Source organism: Dermacentor albipictus, chromosome 1 (genome assembly GCF_038994185.2).
Source record: "Dermacentor albipictus isolate Rhodes 1998 colony chromosome 1, USDA_Dalb.pri_finalv2, whole genome shotgun sequence".
NCBI classification, from domain to species: domain Eukaryota; kingdom Metazoa; phylum Arthropoda; class Arachnida; order Ixodida; family Ixodidae; genus Dermacentor; species Dermacentor albipictus.
The window spans coordinates 41,384,825-41,402,164 of NC_091821.1; the positions used below are offsets into that span (position 1 = coordinate 41,384,825).

General features: G+C 43.4%; 1 protein-coding gene across 2 annotated transcripts in view; it reads left to right on the forward strand.

Moving 5' to 3' along the window:
* The window catches only part of LOC135906625 (WD repeat-containing protein 46), a 94,907-nt gene that overhangs the window by 11,954 nt on the left and 65,613 nt on the right, over nt 1-17,340 (forward strand). The window contains exons 2-4 of one of the 2 annotated variants that reach the window (XM_065438110.1): nt 13,664-13,882; nt 13,983-14,095; nt 14,162-14,311. In XM_065438110.1, coding sequence (XP_065294182.1) covers nt 13,664-13,882; nt 13,983-14,095; nt 14,162-14,311 — 482 coding nt within the window. Of the gene's footprint in view, nt 1-13,644; nt 13,883-13,982; nt 14,096-14,161; nt 14,312-17,340 lie in introns of both variants that reach the window. The other variant, XM_065438101.2, reaches the window with a different exon arrangement.

The window sequence follows — 17,340 nt, forward strand, 5'->3', positions numbered from 1 at the left end:
GTGAACAAAAGCGTGGCCTTCAAGATTGACTTTCATTACATCTAGGTAGCCATTGTGCGGGGTGCAGTTATTTTGTCACCAATTAGTGTTGCCAGACTGCTGTATGGTTCAGCAGCAATATAAAAAAATTCAAAATACAAATTTTCTGCCGCACATAATGTTCTCAAATTTGTCAGGTTGCTGTGGGATTCGTATGGTTTAACAGGCAGTGCTTAATTCAAGCCCAACAATTTGTTTCCATAGCCCCTTCAATAGCTATTAAAAACGCCCTAAATAGAATGCCAGACAATTTGTCCCATCATGTTGTTTGCAAAGCAGAAGTGTAGAAAACAAATGACTGGAGTTTATTCAGTACAACATTGAGCTCCTATTTTACAGGAGCTGGAAGATGTGTTCTCTTATTTTACACTGAGCAAAGCGGAAAGCAGTTAAACCTGAGTAAGCAGTGACACAGTCAGAAAGTTATTTTGGGAGGGGGGGAGGGTTCTTTACCCGCAGCTGCCACTCTTCCCCCTCCTTTACCCCCCCCCCTCTCTCTCTCTCTCTCTCTCTCTATATATATATATATATATATATATATATATATATACACACACACACACACACACACACACACACACACACACACACACACACACACACACACACACACACACACACACACACACAGGGAAAATACGGGGTATGCGGGAGATGGAAATTCAATACGATGAGCAAAACAAGAACAAGGTGAAATCAGGGGCCTATATATATCTCTATATATATATTGCTACGAGGCACTGTCAGCAATGAAGATGGAGAGAGAGAAGATGGCAATGCTAGGTGATATTCGCGTGGTTCGGTGGACATCTTGCCATCACGCCCTAAAGAGTTAGTGTTTTCTCAGCACCGTCAATGTTTACCGTCGATACATCGCCTGCTTCAGTGAAGATGCTCATGCACTGACATGCCTACTCAGCAAAGACACCACTTGGAACTGGGACTGTGGCTGTGAACTGGCTTTCACTCAGCTTAAGAAATGTGTAATTGAAGAACCCATCCTTGCCATCTACGATACCGCCAAGTCTTGTGTGCTCTACTGCGATGCGTCCAACAAAGGTATCGGCGCCGTCTTGAAGCAGGCTGATGATGAAGGTCGAGCGCATCCAGCTGCGTACTATTCACGCAAGCTGCTAAAACATGAAATCAATTATGCCATCACAGAACTTGAATGTTTAGCAATTATTGATGCCATCAATAAATGGCATTGTTATCTACGTGGAAAACCTGTTCACTGTGATCACTGATCACATGGCATTGCAGTGGCTTAAAAACATCAAAAATCCTCGAAGCCATCTCTTCCGATGGTCCTTGAAGCTCTCCATGTACAATGTGTAAACATCAAGCACCAAACGGGCTATAACAACATTGAAGCTGATGCACTGTCTAGAAACCCTATCATTCAGCTCCTATCTGCTGAACAACTGCAAGAGTACCACCACAACAAAGTCTTGCAAGCATACCATTGAGAATGGAATGATCATAGTGATACGCAGAGGAATACGCAAAGCCTGCATTCCTTTTGCTCTCCGATCGTCTTTTCTTCGGAAGGCTCATGGCGTTTTTGGTCATTTCGGAGTAAAGAAGACATTGCCGGCCTGACATCGTCACCGACGTTTCCGAATACGTTCGACACTGTGATACTTGCCAGCACTGCAAGAAGACGAAAACCAAACGTTTTGGTTCCTTAGAATCGTTACCACTTGCAGAGCAACCACTTGATCTTCTGGCCATGGACACTATCGGAGGTTTTGCCAACTACAGTTTCTCCAAAAGATTCATTCACTTGGCCGTTGACCATGCCATCCGTTATGTGTGGGCTTTTGCACATAGGAATGAGACTTGCAATGCCTACATTTCCTGCCTGAAAAGTATCTTCATTGCTGGAAAGCCTCGAAAGTTCCTTTCTGACCATGGCACAGGATTCACCGCTGGCAAATTCAAGTAATTCCTCAAACACAACAACATTCATCAGCTTTATACAAGCTCACAACGCCCACAGTGTAATGGCTTAAATGAGCTCGCACTAATCAGTCCATCGTAACTCATTTCCACTGCAAGATCAACAACGAAGCCCGAAAACCATGGACGAGTCTCCTCTCTGACGTTGTTGATGAGTACAACAAAACACCCCACGAGGCCACGGGCTACCCACCCTGCTTCCTTATGTATGGCACACCATCTTACCCCAGCTCCTCTCCAACCTTACCGAAAGCCTGCAGGAAGCTTGTGCAAACACAGTCCGCAATTCCCTGGCATATCACAAGAAAAACAAACTCATATATGACAAAAAATTTCTTCCCTCAGAGCTTTAAGTGGGGGACTGTGTTCTATATGAGGCACCCTGGCACCAGGGGCATAGCCAGGGGGGGGGGGGATTATGGGCTTCAGCCCCCCCCCTCCCGAAATTTTTTCGTGCTGTCATGCGCCGCTAACCAAAACGACCCCCCGATGCCAGAAATCATGCTCGATTTTGTCTAGAATGTCCTTTTCACACTCGAAAAAACATTTTAGTGTGAAAATTGTGAAATTTCGCGGCAACGCCCATGCCTCGGGAGTCGCATATCGTAACGCAAGGAGCTCCATCCGAGCACAAAGTTCCAGAGGCATGGCGGGCGGGCTCGTCGAGGCATCTCGCTGAGGCCACGGATCCTAGGGAGCGCTTGATTTTCAATTCACCCGCCGTGGTTGCTCAGTGGCTATGGTGTTGGGCTGCTGAGCACTAGGTCGCGGGATCGAATCCCGGCCACGGCGGCCGCATTTCGATGGGGGCGAAATGCGAAAACACCCGTGTACTTAGATTTAGGTGCACGGTAAAGAACCCCAGGTGGTCGAAATTTCCGGAGCCCTCCACTACGGCGTGCCTCATAATCAGAAAGTGGTTTTGGCTCGTAAAACCCCATATGTTATTATTATTATTATTTTCAATTCTGAAACTTTATGGTTATAAAGTTCTATTAAACATTTTATGCGAAATGTGTATTGACATTTCCAAAGTCGTGCTTTAAATTTTCAATTCCGGATCTTTGTGGGTTTAATGTTGTTATAAACATTTGACACCAAAGGTGCATAGACTTTTCTGAAGTCGTACATCGGACCATACAATGAGACACGCCAGATCACTGCAGTATCAGACAACTTGACAAAGCACGCAGTGAGGTCCGATGCGACGAAGCATTGTGGTGGCTCATTTGTGCCGTCATGTCACATAAAAGAATATCAACATTTTTTTTTTCGCCTGCTCCAAAGCATCAATGTCAAGACACTAAAGCAAGCAAAGGTAACTAGGTTCTTATTTATTTTTCTACTTGGACTTTTATTCGCAAGGACACATTGAGGCTCTTCTTTTCTCGCTACCCGTGGGCTGCCGAACCAGCCCAAGCGCATGCATTTTTCTCTTGCTGCATTGACCACCGCGCGGCGCATTTCGATGCGCGTTCGTTTTTTTTTTTGGCCGAGTGTATTTTCGCCTGGCAGAGTTTTGGGTGCTTTCTGGTTAGCAGACGAGAAAAAGAAACAATGCATGGTCACTCGCCGCCATCACTGCGGGGACTCGATGGATTCCAACGCGTTCGCTTGAGCGCAGCCTCTCTGGAAAATTTTTTCTTGCCGGTGTAGAATACAGAGAAGTGTGCATATGGTTCTCTGTGGACCAAGCATCTCACATTTTCTTCGATATTCCTTCGGTAGCTATAGGTACCCCAAGTAGGCATTCGATTGTAGCCAACATGCTTTCCTTTCCGTTATTTCATTTCGGTGCCCGCCGCCCCACGAAAGAAAAAGACATTGTAGTGGCGCAGTGAATTGTCGCACGGTGAAAGTTTGATTTTGTTACTTGTTCTTTTGCGGAAAGTAATGGGCCACGGGATGCTTCAGTTACCGGGTACTGTTATTATATTATTATGATAGCAATTATATGGACAACCCAGGCGAATTAATGCCGTTGCTGTCACCCTCATGTACCGTATAAAGTCCAAGGCCAATAACATTGTGACCGCACACCGCGTGCTGTATGTACGAAAGAAAGCGTAAGGGGGGTTGCGGCAGGGGTGAGCCGACGATGGTGGCACAGTCTTGTGTGTGCAAGGGAGAAAAGTGGGGAGGAAGTGTGCCACCTTCCAACGCGCGTGATACATCAGGGGGAGTGGAGGGAGGGGTGCTGTGAATCTGTGGTTGCGCAACATGTTTGCCTTGTTTGACTCATCATATATAGGGACTTTTTCTTAGGTACGTAGATATATTGGAGACTTGTACGTATATTTAAATATCTTGGTGCGAGGTTTTGTGTATATGTGCAGTGAACTTTGTTTCGAGTGACACTTTTTTGCCCTTTACCAAGCTGTATCTTCGCAGTTCTAATGTACAAAGGCGAGTCAAATAAAAGTGAGCCAACCCACCCTGCGCAATAATGGTTCAGTTCATTATCTGCAAGGCATGTGTGTGGCACAGAGGCATCTCTCATTTACAAAAGTGACATGCAGGTGTGAGTATCAAGGTGCTTTAATGCTCTCATACACTGGGTTGAACATGGTTGGGTGACATAATGGACACTCCAAAAGTTGAACTGCATGGCGTCGTGAGGTTTTTGACAGATGAAGATGTTACCAAAAACAAAATTAGTCACCATATGGCTGCTGTGTGCGTTGAACATTGCATTTCATTGGCCACTCTGAAGCGTTGGAGCAAACGGTTCAAAGAAGGACTTGAAAGTTGCAAAGACGATCCAAGACCGGGCCAAAGCCACCATGCAATCACCCCCAACCCAATTGCAAAGGCTGATTAGGCAAGAATGGAGGATAAGCATCGATGAATTGACAGGGTGTGTGGACATCAGTCACTATTCGAGTCACACCATAATTCATGAACATCTCGGTTATCGGCTCTTGTGTGCGCAATGGATGCGCAAGATTTTGAACCACCACCAAAAGACGGAGAGGTTCGGCGCTGCCTTGACTCATCATTCATAAGGCATAAAAATAGAATATTTCTACACTTTGCGCCTTCTAAGTTCATTTTATTTTTCAAATACTGCCTTCAAAAGTTTCCTAGTGTCTAGTGCATCTTTAAAATTCAATTCTTCCAATGCAAGAAATAGTGATACGTGATATGTTCCGAGGTTTCGTAATAAATATAGCCTACAGTCATTACAACATAATCTACCACACATATTAAATAAATATTAAGATGCATATACTTCTTCATCCAAGGAACCGCCATTTTATTCATGTAACACTATTACACCATTCTTGTACATCCTATACTTATAGCATACCCTACTTCAGCCATTCTCATATACTTTTATTCCTTGTGTATTTTATGCAACTTATTGCTCTCAGTTTTAGGCCTCTCTACAGCCACATCACATCAGCCATTAGTCCATTCAGTGCTCATCAAGCCATTAGTCCATTCAGTGCTCATAACCATTGTCTTGGCGCTCTTTGGTCACACTTGGCCCTTGCGCCATTAAACACTACATATCATCATCATCAAGGAACCGCCAATGCGTTTTGTAAACATGTGATCACTGATTGTTTATCGTTTTCCAGAGCCAACTGTGTTACTGATTTTGTAACCCATACACATGTATTTCTATCTTCTGGTGTATCGAATATGTTTTCTTTAGTCTGTCAGAGCAAATTGTGTTAGCTTTTTGATAACCTTTGCACACATACTTCATATTTTCTGATCTATCAAATATGTTTTTTTTCTCTTAGTCTCTATATTATTTTCGGTCTTGTTATTGTGCATTTATGTAAGTAATTTATCGTGAGTGTCTAACAATGTTACAATTTTTGATGCAACCACCATGTATGCTTGTAAAGGACCATGGGCCCAGTCAAGCTGTTTTTCCAACAGCTTTTAGCCTTTGGTATCCACCAGAACACTTGCATTTCTGGAAATAAAATCTATATCTATCTACCTATATCTAATCCGGTATCACGATGAGGGTCACAACTTTTGATCTGCAATTGTGACCGGGTTCGAATCATGGTGCTGCTACTAGGAGCCTGAAACACGACGGCAAATTTTACAGTGGAAACCTTTGAATTCACTACCCCCAAGGAAACCCCCATATCATTTCTGCAGGAAAGGTGTTGACATTTTTTTCGATTTTCAGGTGCCATTATTGATTGAATTTGCTAAACCTAGAGACTATCGATCGTTTCCAATATATTGAAACGATGGATCGGCTGCGTGTCGCAATCAAGATCAAATGTCGTGGAAAATTGAGGAATGGGGTCATTTCGCTCCACGACAATACCCGTCCCCATGTCGCTGATGTAGTTAATACAAAACTGGCAAAGTGGGAAATGCTGCAATATCCGCCATACAGCCCAGAGCTGTTGCCTTGCGACTTCCACATTTTGGAGCACTTGAAAAAAAACAGCTCAGGGGAACTAGATTCGTGTCACACAATGACGTGAAAGAATCAGTTACAGACTTTTTGAAGCAGCAAACCAAGGCATTTTATGAGACGGAAATCACACGACTTGTTAATCAGTGGGACAAATGTCTAAATGCTCATGGAGACTACTTTTAAATAAAGTACCCCATTTGTCATATATTCACATTGGCTCACTTTCATTTGACTCGCCCTCATATATTTTGTAGAACTGCTTTTTATATGTGCTCTCTGTTGCGACTATTGGCCTCGAGCTCCACCACTGGAAAAGCTGGCGCCACCGTCGGCGTGACGTGCTAGGAGGGATCACGTGGACATAGCGGCCGCGTCGGCTGCTTCGGGCGCGCCGAAGCGAGCTGAAAACGAGTTTAAATTCCCTCGTACGCTGCGGTCCTCATTTAGTGGCGAAATTTTCCCGCTTCGAGTGTCTCCTTTACAACGCTTGAAAGGACTACAATAGGTAGTGGCTGCCTTTGACGGCGTGCGCAACATGGTAGGCTACTGCTCGGTGCCGCAGAGCCGGACGCACGTAACGGAGGCCGGTGTCAGGCTTATTCACACGTAGCCGCAGGACAAGAAGCTGCGTGAAGCTTGGCTCGCGAAACATAAAACCGGCAAACAGTCATCGGCTACAACTCGGGTATGCAGCAAGCACAGACGCGATGAAGATTTCTGCTACGGCGCCTGGTCTGCGATGTTCTGAAAACGCGCACTGAGGTGCTCGCCCGACTAATTGCATGACGGTTTGGTCTATGAACTTGTCGATGCTATAGATACTGGCAAGTTCAGTGGAGTGGAAAGGCAGCGGTAAGAAGCACATTTAAAAAAAGCATGGCATATGGCCATGTTTGTGTTATGAATTAATGCACTGGATTACAAAAAAGGAGCAGCGGGAAATTGCACGCTGAGAACACCGATAAACATACAGTGCGACGCAACTCGAGAAATAGTATTGAAAGGTCGAAGGATTTAGAAAAAAAAAAAGATTGAATCGTCGCGACGGCACATCACAGTCCCAGGCGTCGAAGTCTCTACAATGAAATTATTTTTGAACAGCTCTGATAGCGCCCACGCAACAAATGTTGCTTGTATACTGTCAAATGCTCATATTCTGCGGCCTAAAGCTCATGGCACGGTGCGAAAACGAGCGCGCCGAGAAAGCGACACAGTGCGCGGACAAGCATGCAGACGCGCAGTCAGTCGCTGCGAATCTGCGCGATCGCTGCATTGAAACTTCGTTCTATTACTCTCCATTTAGTTATACAAACACTATAAGAACATATTTCACATAGTTTGCTCCCAGCGTTTACCTACCTTTCACGCAAGAAGCCGGTTCGGGAGACTCAATCGCGGCGACCTCGCGCAGTGGCGTTCGCTGTACGTATTCGGTAAAGAGATAGCGTCAGTAAACGCTTGTGTGCTTTCAGTTTGCCCAAGATTATTATTTAGACAGTAAGAAACTTCTCTCGTTTCGAAAGTACTTACAGAAATGTCCGGGAGAGCTCGCACGTGGTGTTTTCAGTGAGCGCTGACAACAAAACCTATGAGGAGCGCGCCACGTGATCCCTCATACTACGCCAGCGAGGCGCTTCGGATAGATGGCGACTCCGTAACTCCTCGCCGCCAATAATTTCAGAGCAATTACTCAAAATACACGACCGATGACAGCTACTCCTGCGCAATACATTCTAGCAAAGGACAGCGTCATTGAGATTTTTCCCTGGTCGTTGCATATGTACAAAAATGTAAACAAGTTTCTTGAATGACAGAGAGAGAGAGAGGCAAATGAAAGAAAGGCAGGGAGGCTAAGAAAGTTTTGTTAAAATATTTGTCCTCAACTTGTTCATTTCAAGGCCTATATATTTTTCATATCAGCGGCATGCACTGCTTTGCTGGTTTCAAACCGATATAGTTCTAAAGTTCGTGTGATACTTGCTTTATTTATTAAACATAATGAAAACATGGAAGCATTGATATCAGTTATTTCGGGCACAATTCTTGAGACATACAAGTATATTCTTTTATAAAAAAGTACTTATTTTACTTGTCTTGACAGTGTGTAGCATTCAAGAATTCGTTTGCAGCATCTTTGGCAATGGCAATGCAGTTATTAATAATGTTTAATGTATTTGATCCCTCGACAATTTCTATAAGGAGGAGGCCGAGCTGCAAAGTGAGCCCCCACCCCCCCCGATCGAAATTTCTGGCTATGCCACTGCATGGCACCCCAACTGCGGTAAACTCAGTGCAATAATGGAAGGACCGTATGTGATCATATGCAAAACATCTGCTGTAAACTACGAGATCGACTGCAGCGTGACCCCATTCGGTCGCCAGACTGACATCGTTCATGTGGGGAGATTACGATGATATGATCCGCCCTTACACCTACGACTCTTGGGGGGAGGGAGAAGCGTGTGATGAACCGCACCAGCATAGTGCGGTGCAATAGTGGTGAAGGAGGAAGACGAGGTTTGTAATAAACAGAGCTTCGCATGACCGCCATGTCTCCTGCGTTACATAAATATATGGAAATTGTACACCACGCAATGACAAACTCCTAGCACTCCCCGAACAAAAATGTTTTAACAATGAGGATGCATGTTTTTGCGTTGCCGACACGACACTTTGCTTAACTTCTGGCAAAAGTTTTCCATCGCTAAGGCATGTAGCCACTTAGCATCAAATTATGCTATCATCCTTATGCTTTCTTTAAAAATGGTGACATTGAACAAGACTAAAATTTCGTTTACGAATTTATGCATTTATATACTATATGTCGATGTCCGAGCTTTTATGACTTGGAAAAATGAACAGCGCTAAGAACGGGGCCAAACAAAATCAAGACGGCGCACTATTGTGTGTCTTGTTTGCAGTTCAGGCTTGTTGCAGCCCAGGTAACAGTGGAGATAACCATTGTTTTCCAGCCGTATCTTCTGGTGAGTGGTATGGCCACGGCTACCTATGGAAGAGGGTGGGCACTATTTTGCAAGTCTCTGTTCAAGACTTAAAAATACAGGAATGAAGCTTTGTGCTAGAGCTTCGATAGTATCATATGATGCAAGTTTCACTCATTTTCGATGACCTGCTGTCTGACTTGTTTGAAGAGATGTTTGGAAGTAACTTGCGATTATGGTATTGTAGTCATCACGCGACGCATATTGTTAAAGCCTTTGTGAAAATTATGGCATTCGTAGTTCGCAGTAAAATGTCTATTCTGAAAACTGGCGAGACATTTAGTTAGGATGGGCTGTCTGCAACAATTAAGCAGCCTATGTTACGGAGGGGTAGGGGAGCCTCGGCTAGGTGATTGGCTACGGCCGTCTGATGTTGAGCGACCAGGCAGTGACGAGCTGCTCTGCCTATGTCCATAATTATCTGTCAACTTCGTTCTTGACGCTTTTTATGCGTGTTCACCCTCCTCCTCGTACCATCACCCCACTCACCTTCTTAAAAATTTTTTCTGTTAGTAACTGTCGCACTCCAACATTCACCAGGTTGTTTAATGGCGCAGCAGCCCCTAGCGTTCCTATATTTCTGTTTCTGCGTCGACTTAAAGGCCATTCACCTACTAGCCTTCCCACCTGTTTGTTGTGGTGGTCCCTTGGCTATCCTGGCGCAGTGCCCCCGTCCTTGATATATTTTGCCGTGCGCAAATCAATGTTTTGTAGGTCTTTCTTTCTTGTACCGTTTTCATTCTTAACAACATGTACAAACTGGCCCTGACAGCAAGCTCTTCTCAAGTTTATGAACATAATTAAAGTCAGAGACAAAGAAAGAAAAAGAAGAAAAGAAAGATGGGGGGGGTGTGCTTGTTACGTGTTTCTTAGACAAGTAAGTTGCAATATTTTCAGAATGCTTTTCTTCCAAGCAGTGTGGTCGATGATTCGCTCAAGTACCAGAAATTAGAAGCTCTTCAACGACACGAAGGCTTGGCAGGGAGCAACAATGCCTCCCAAGTTTTATGCACGTGCTCGTCCCATTTTTATCTGTGTGTGGAATTTTTAGCGCTTCGGAATGAGGTAGAGGCGCGCCATAAGTGGGGCCACAATGTTCTGTGCATGGGATAGGGGGTCACCCCCATGACCCTCCCTCGCTCTGGACCGCCACTAGCCCTCGCCTTGCTTTCACATTTAAGCTTTCCCTTTCATCTGTGCTGCTCTCTCGGAGTCCACTACCTGAAACTTTGTTCTGTGGGAAAGGGGGAAGGGTGCGGTCTGTCAGAAAATTTTGGGAGGAAAACCTGGCTACACCAATGTAAGATTTGCATTGAAGGTTCTTGCCTTGTGTGGAAAATCCGCTGCAATTGCACTGATGAGGCCATGGTTGGTGGAAAGTGGTAGAATGCTGCAGATAGTATTGATTGTTGATTTGAATATTTGCATCCAGAAGATATGAGGTGCTTGTGTATTCAAAGAAATGCTGTATGTATGGGATGCTAGATGTTTGTGCTCAGTTGCATTGGGCAAACTTGATGAAGTTTTTAGCCAATATGGTTTTATGAACTGCTCAGGAACATAAGTTTTGGATGTTTAGGGGGTGGGCAGAGGGATACGGGAACGATGGATTTCTTGACAGTATATGTATTTTTTCTATTCTTTGCTTTTCCTGCACATCTGTTAAATGTGTACTAACCTGATATTTTTTACTTCATTGTTTTAGTTAAATGGTGATACAGTACTTCTACACCACAGATAACATATTGCCAAGTGTTAAGGTCTCTGAAATGATTTGATATAATAGCTTTACTACAGCCAGTTTTGGTTTCATTCCTACTGTGTTTTGATGTTATAATGCAGAAAGGTGGTCATGCGGGAGCGGGAAACTGACATCTTGAAACTCGCACCAGCTTGTTTTTTTGTCAGCTATGCTGCTATATCGGCCATCGTAAGAAGCAGCACAGGAGGTGGTTGAGTGAATGTCAAAACGTTGCAATCTCCTGCTCCCACATGACCACCTTCTGTGTCATGTCGCAACACTGCAGCCTTCTGGGAATTCAACTGGAACTGGCTGTGGAAAAGCTATTATATTAAATTATTTAGGGTGCTCTGAGGCTTGCCAATATTTTTCTATGATGTAGAGTTTTTAAATTGTTCAATGCGAAAAAAAAGAAGAGCTCAAAATATGTCTGCACTTCTTTAAGAGGAGTTAACACCATCTGCATGCACCACCATCTCCTTTTACACAGAAATAGTAATAGTAATAATAATAGTGATAATTTTAAAGTAGTTACATATAGGTACAACTAAAAATACCATATTTATTCAAATATAAGGCACGGTTTCTTCCCAGAATCCTTAGCTTTGAAGTCTCGCTCCACCTTATATGTGAGGCTGATAAATTTAGTTACTGTTTCAATATGGCAGCAGCAGCACCACATTTTGGGAGATCCAGATTTTAGATGGCAGCACAAATTGTAGCAGCTAATAAACTTTGGCGGGTGAGCCAGTACTGTATTTTTGTGCGTATAATCTAAAAATTTAACAGTAAGGCGAGGTGCAGGCTATATGTGAACATCGCCTTATAGTGTGGCTTCAGGACAGCTCACACAGAGCTGCCATAAAGCCACACCGTAAGGTTAAATTCGCATATAACCTGCACCAACTATTCTGAGGGCTTCCAGTTTTTCAGTATTTTGGGCTATCCTCACTGAGTCTGAATAATTCATTGGCTAGTCCAATCGCCTTTTATTAGTATGTATACTTGAGCTAATTTTCTCGGATTCCCCAACTGGCACTCTCGTCTTATAAATAATTAAATATGGTATTGTTACGAGAAAACAGATATTTACAAATTATAGGCAATTACCTGCCTAAGCCGCATGTGATGCTTCAATTTTATTTAATTTGCCTTACACTATTGATCATTGACAGATTTTTGACAGTGTGTTTTATGTCAGTAGGAACTTGTTTTGCATTACTGGAAATTGGAGATCTGTTTCGCTTTCATCTTTCCTCAGCTTTCTGCTTTTTAAAGATTTGCTCTTGACAGCATAGGTGTGCTTGTTATTTTATAAATGATCAATTTAGCTTGACTTAGTTATTGCTTTAAGAGCCCTATTAAAAATCTTTTTAATATTGGTGCATATTAGCTTATGCTTCATCACTGAGTGACATTGGTGAGGCATGCGGGGCTTAAGAGAAAGCTTAATTAAGCTCATGCTTTCATTTGGCAGCCACTAAACTGACTGCAATGAATCTTGCTGCAGTGAAAACAAGTCAAATTTAGTGACTGTTGAGTACAGAATTCCTATTTACGCCTTTTTTCTTGCCTTCTACTTTATCAGTGACAAAAAATAAATGACGGATGAAAATTGGTTAAAAAAGAAAAAAGCAGAAGCATTGGACTTATTACCAGTTCTGTTACAGAAAAACAGTAATACATAACTAAATGGTATGCTCCCCTGTCAGGTTCATTTTACAGATGTGTGAAAAAAATTGCTTGTGGCAGTTGAACACATTCACATTGAACACATTCATTTTAAATGAAGCAAGGTTAATTCATATTGGTGCTCTAAATGTTAAAGCGACCCCTAAACCATTTTAAACTCGAACGCAAGTGAGCGATTTCTCTCTTGTCTTAGTTAACCACTTCACATGTGCTCTCTCCTTCTTGCAACATACTTCTATAGAAGACATTTGGACATTGCATCAATACCGAATGCCACATTGGTACTCTTTTCTTGTTTTTAAACATTATAAACTTGTGCTTATCAGTACTCCGCACTTTTTGGCTACGCACTGTTACCGCTGCACTCACAGTGCAAAACGTGCTACATGAAGTGAAATCAACTGATTGCACAGACAGGCAAGTGCAATACCAAGGTTGCTTGGGCGTGCAACTGCATGGCAAAGGCGTGCTGTTAGATGCATCGGACTTAAGTTCTACGTAGATGGACCAATAGACAGTGTTTACCCTGGGACCCTGTTGGTGCCATGATGCGTGAAGAAGGCGCCCAGGAAGCCCAGAGGAGGAGCATGCAATTACATTTTTTAATTATAAGAGGTGGTTTAGGGGCCCTTTTGAGGCTTAAGAGCTAAATTTTCCACTTAATTTTCAAAAGTATCTGCTTAAGAGTCTGCGGTTAAATTATAGTGTTTTGCAAAATGGACATATGGTGTAACATTTTGTACATCATCTACCTTTTGTCTGGTCTCATTGATTATGTAACTGCCTAATGTGGCTGTCCTGAAAGCTTGTAGTTGCATTTCTACTTTGCAGATGAGTCGCTATTTCACAACGCAAGCAGATACGTCTGAAGAAACAGGTCACCAATTGGAGCATGTAGGTGACACCATAAAAAAAGTTATGACTAAAAATAGGAAGAAGCAAAACCAAAAAGTGGTGAAGCATACTGCAAAAAAACTGAAGACTACTGCCCCATCTCCTGCTGAGGAGAGTGTAGCTGCAAAGTACAAGCGTTCAGGCCACTTGACAATTGTAAGTTGTTTGCTTCCTAAAGATATGATTTGAGAGAGAAATTGCTTTGTAATTTTTGTATATACATGTGATGATGGATTTACTTTTGTCTGCCCTGTAGAAAGGCATCAAAACAGGTGTTCAGCGCAAAAAGATCCAAGCTGGTATCAAAAAAGTGAGGCAGTCAGTGCTTCAAGCAGCTCGTGCAGAATTACTGCTTCCTGAGGATGTTGGGTAAGTTTCAAAATTCTCTGTACGAGATTGTGCCTGTGCAAAAATGAACAAATTTCACATATGCAGGTATCTGCAGGCTGATGATGGTGAAGAAACGTTTCAGCTTTTGCAGCAAGATATTGCAGATGCAGTCGACATTACCAGCTGTACAAAGTATTTTGACCTGAATCTGCCACAGTTTGGGCCCTATTCAATCAACTACTCAAGGGAAAGCCGGTAAGCATTATATGCTTTGGGACATCAGAAATGTCTTGTGGGGTGTATTGTTTGGGTTCTAAATGTCGATGCCATGTTTCACTACAACTGTAATGAATGGCATAGCTTGTTTGAGAAAGACTACATTTTTTGTCTGGCATTGCCAAATACGGCGCCTACTTTTATGATTTATTTTGAGGGTAAATGGCAAGTACCGCATCCAAACATGGTACTAAACAAAGTGACCCACAGAATGCTATAGTCGGATACAACTTTAGAAAAAAGGGGAGGCCCCGCCCAGATGACCGAAGCGCGACAGCCGATTGCCTCCGCAACTAAAATAGTCCCGCTCGAAACATTGTGCTCCTGAAACGCTTAATTCTTGGTATAAATAAAGACTTTTGCATTTTGATGACTGGTTTATTAAAGCTGTCATGTGCTACAGCACATGCCGGATAGCGGCAGAAAAATAACCCGTGCCTTTTACAACGCTGCCCGTCGTCTGCTCTTTAGCTTCATTGCAAGTGACAAACGTAGAAAGAGCAACTCTGCAACGCTTTTGCCCTTGTTCACTTGTACACGGCGTATCCACTACTCATTTCTCAAGCTTAAAATGAATCAGTTGCTATTGAAAAAGTACTTATATAAAACAATGCATTTATCACAACCATTACAAACCTGGGGCGGGAATACGGTCGAGGCAGGAAGGTGCAAAAATGCTTCATTCATTGTTTTAAATAGATATTCTTGGTTTTAAATAGCATAAAATTTATATTTTTTGGTTTTGTGTTTTCACAATTTCACAGTACGCATTCTACAGCTTGCGCGTGCAGTGAGAACTGGTGGACAGCAATCAATCGACGGTGCTACACAACGCTCGAACACCGTCGCTAGACGCTCGGCTATCTCACTGTTGACAATAGAGAGGTTTAGCTTGTCCGGTATTCCGCTAAAACGCAGGCAGACGTTGGGACGTTGGAGCAGCAACACGATTATGCCAGTGCCGAAAATTTACATCAGCAGCGGAGAAGAATACGCTCGGTTAATGCAATATTAACTGTTTCTGTCTGTTTGAGCACTGCGCCAGCAGGTGGCTGCACCATGCAGACCGCTCACGTTTACGCCTCCGCCCCAACGCCCCGTCCGCCTGCGTTTTACTGGAATACCGGAAAAGCTAAATCTCTCTATTGATAGTTCACGCTAAGTTGACGGCGACAAATCTTTGCGTTAAAGGCTTCTTCTGCAAATAGTTTCTGTTGCGCGCACTTTTCTGATTTCTCTTGAGAATGGTTTTGCTCCATCACTTCAGCCCGTCCGACGAAAAATGCAGCGACAGAGTATACGAACACAACCGCCGCTACCGTAGGCACCAGTCTTTGGAAAACTTTCTCGCCGTAACTTCACTCGGGAGCGAAATAAAACAACATGGAACAAGCACGCAGGATGTGTGTTCGCAGCGGTCGCTGCGGGATCCTGTTTACAGGCAAAGCGTAGCGCAGCACCAGCGATGCTCGCTGCAATGTTCCTTCGCCGGATCACGGCTCAGAATAAATGCACACGGCACAAATGGCGCATCGTAAGCTCACAGTAATATTTCCGGCATGATAGACCATCACAAACAGCTCCAGAATTTGCTCTGATGAGGGGCTGAAGCACACATCTGATGCGACCTCGCCCAGTTCGAAGCACGGGCGGCCATCTTCTCCGTTGGTGGAGTCACCGGCCGTCTAGCTCATGACGTTTGTCTAGAGGGCACGCCCATTGGTGGATGCTCGTGTGCCTCCGCCTCAGAGGAGTAAACGCCCCCTTTTTTTTAAAGTTGTTTTGACTATAGGTCTGTTCATAACTTCAGCCTTAACAAGCCAGCATTTTAGTTGGATGAGCCATTTATATGTGGTTTTTTTTTTTGCTCAACGTTTATTGTGTATTTTGTAAAGTACAAGAGGTAGGCTTTCTTGCAGTGCTAAATTGTTTGGTGCCCGTGCTTGTTGCAGTTTAAAGTGGGAAACTGGAAAAAAAAAACCTTTGCATTATGTTTGAAGCCAGTTTAGACTACAGTCGAACTCACTTATAAAGGTACCGGTTTTAAGACTATATCGATATAAAAGGAGCAGCCGATGCACGGTCCACTTATGTGTGTGTTCTATGGTAAAATAAACTGCTGACTACAAGCTCCCATGCTGTGTTGCCGGTTAGAACAATTAAATCTGGCTACTGGTTGTGTGAGCTGAAAGGGAAGACAATGCAAAATTATCGGGAAAAAAAGAAGAGCGCTAAAAGCATGTGCCACTTCGTCACACTTGCCTTTGTGACGTACAGCCCGCACGGCATGCATTGCATTGCTACCGTTAGAGGGGTGAAGGGGATACCGAGGGGGGCTACAAAGGCATGCTGTGCGGGGCGCGAGGCACAAAGACGCAGACACCAAGTAGCTAGATTTGCAGCAACATTGCAGCAAGTGGTTTATTGAAAGGGACTGTAAAGTAAAACACTGAATCAGTTTAGATGGACAAAGCATTCTTTGAAATCACTGTTGTTAATTTTGAAGTAATAGGTTGATTATTAGAAGAGAAAATGAAGGTCAGTGTTTCAGATTTTGAATTTTAAGATGAAAACCCAACAGCAGTGCATCGATGTGGCGTCACGAATTTTCAAAGTATTTTTCTCATATTTAGGCTCCGTTAGTTAACAAAAAGTTCTTAAAACTCGCCATGTTCAATCTGTGGCATCTTTAGAACACAATGTAGTCTATCTTTACCGTGAAATAATTAACTACGCCCTAGATGACGCTGTCAAAGTCAGTAATGTCAAAGCGAGCTGGTGCGGGAACATTTTCAAGAAGGTGTCGCCACCTGTCCTTTGTTATTGCACATTTTCTGTCTTGCCAAGCGTCTTATCGTGGTAAGAGTGGTGTTCTTGAAATTGTAAAATGGTAATTTACTGATGGTCTTTTTCCTCTTCAGTCTCCCTTCAACCATAGGACACACACAAAAGTTGAAGGTGCAGCAGCTGCTCATTCTTACATAGGAGTATTGTTCATACTGGTAAAT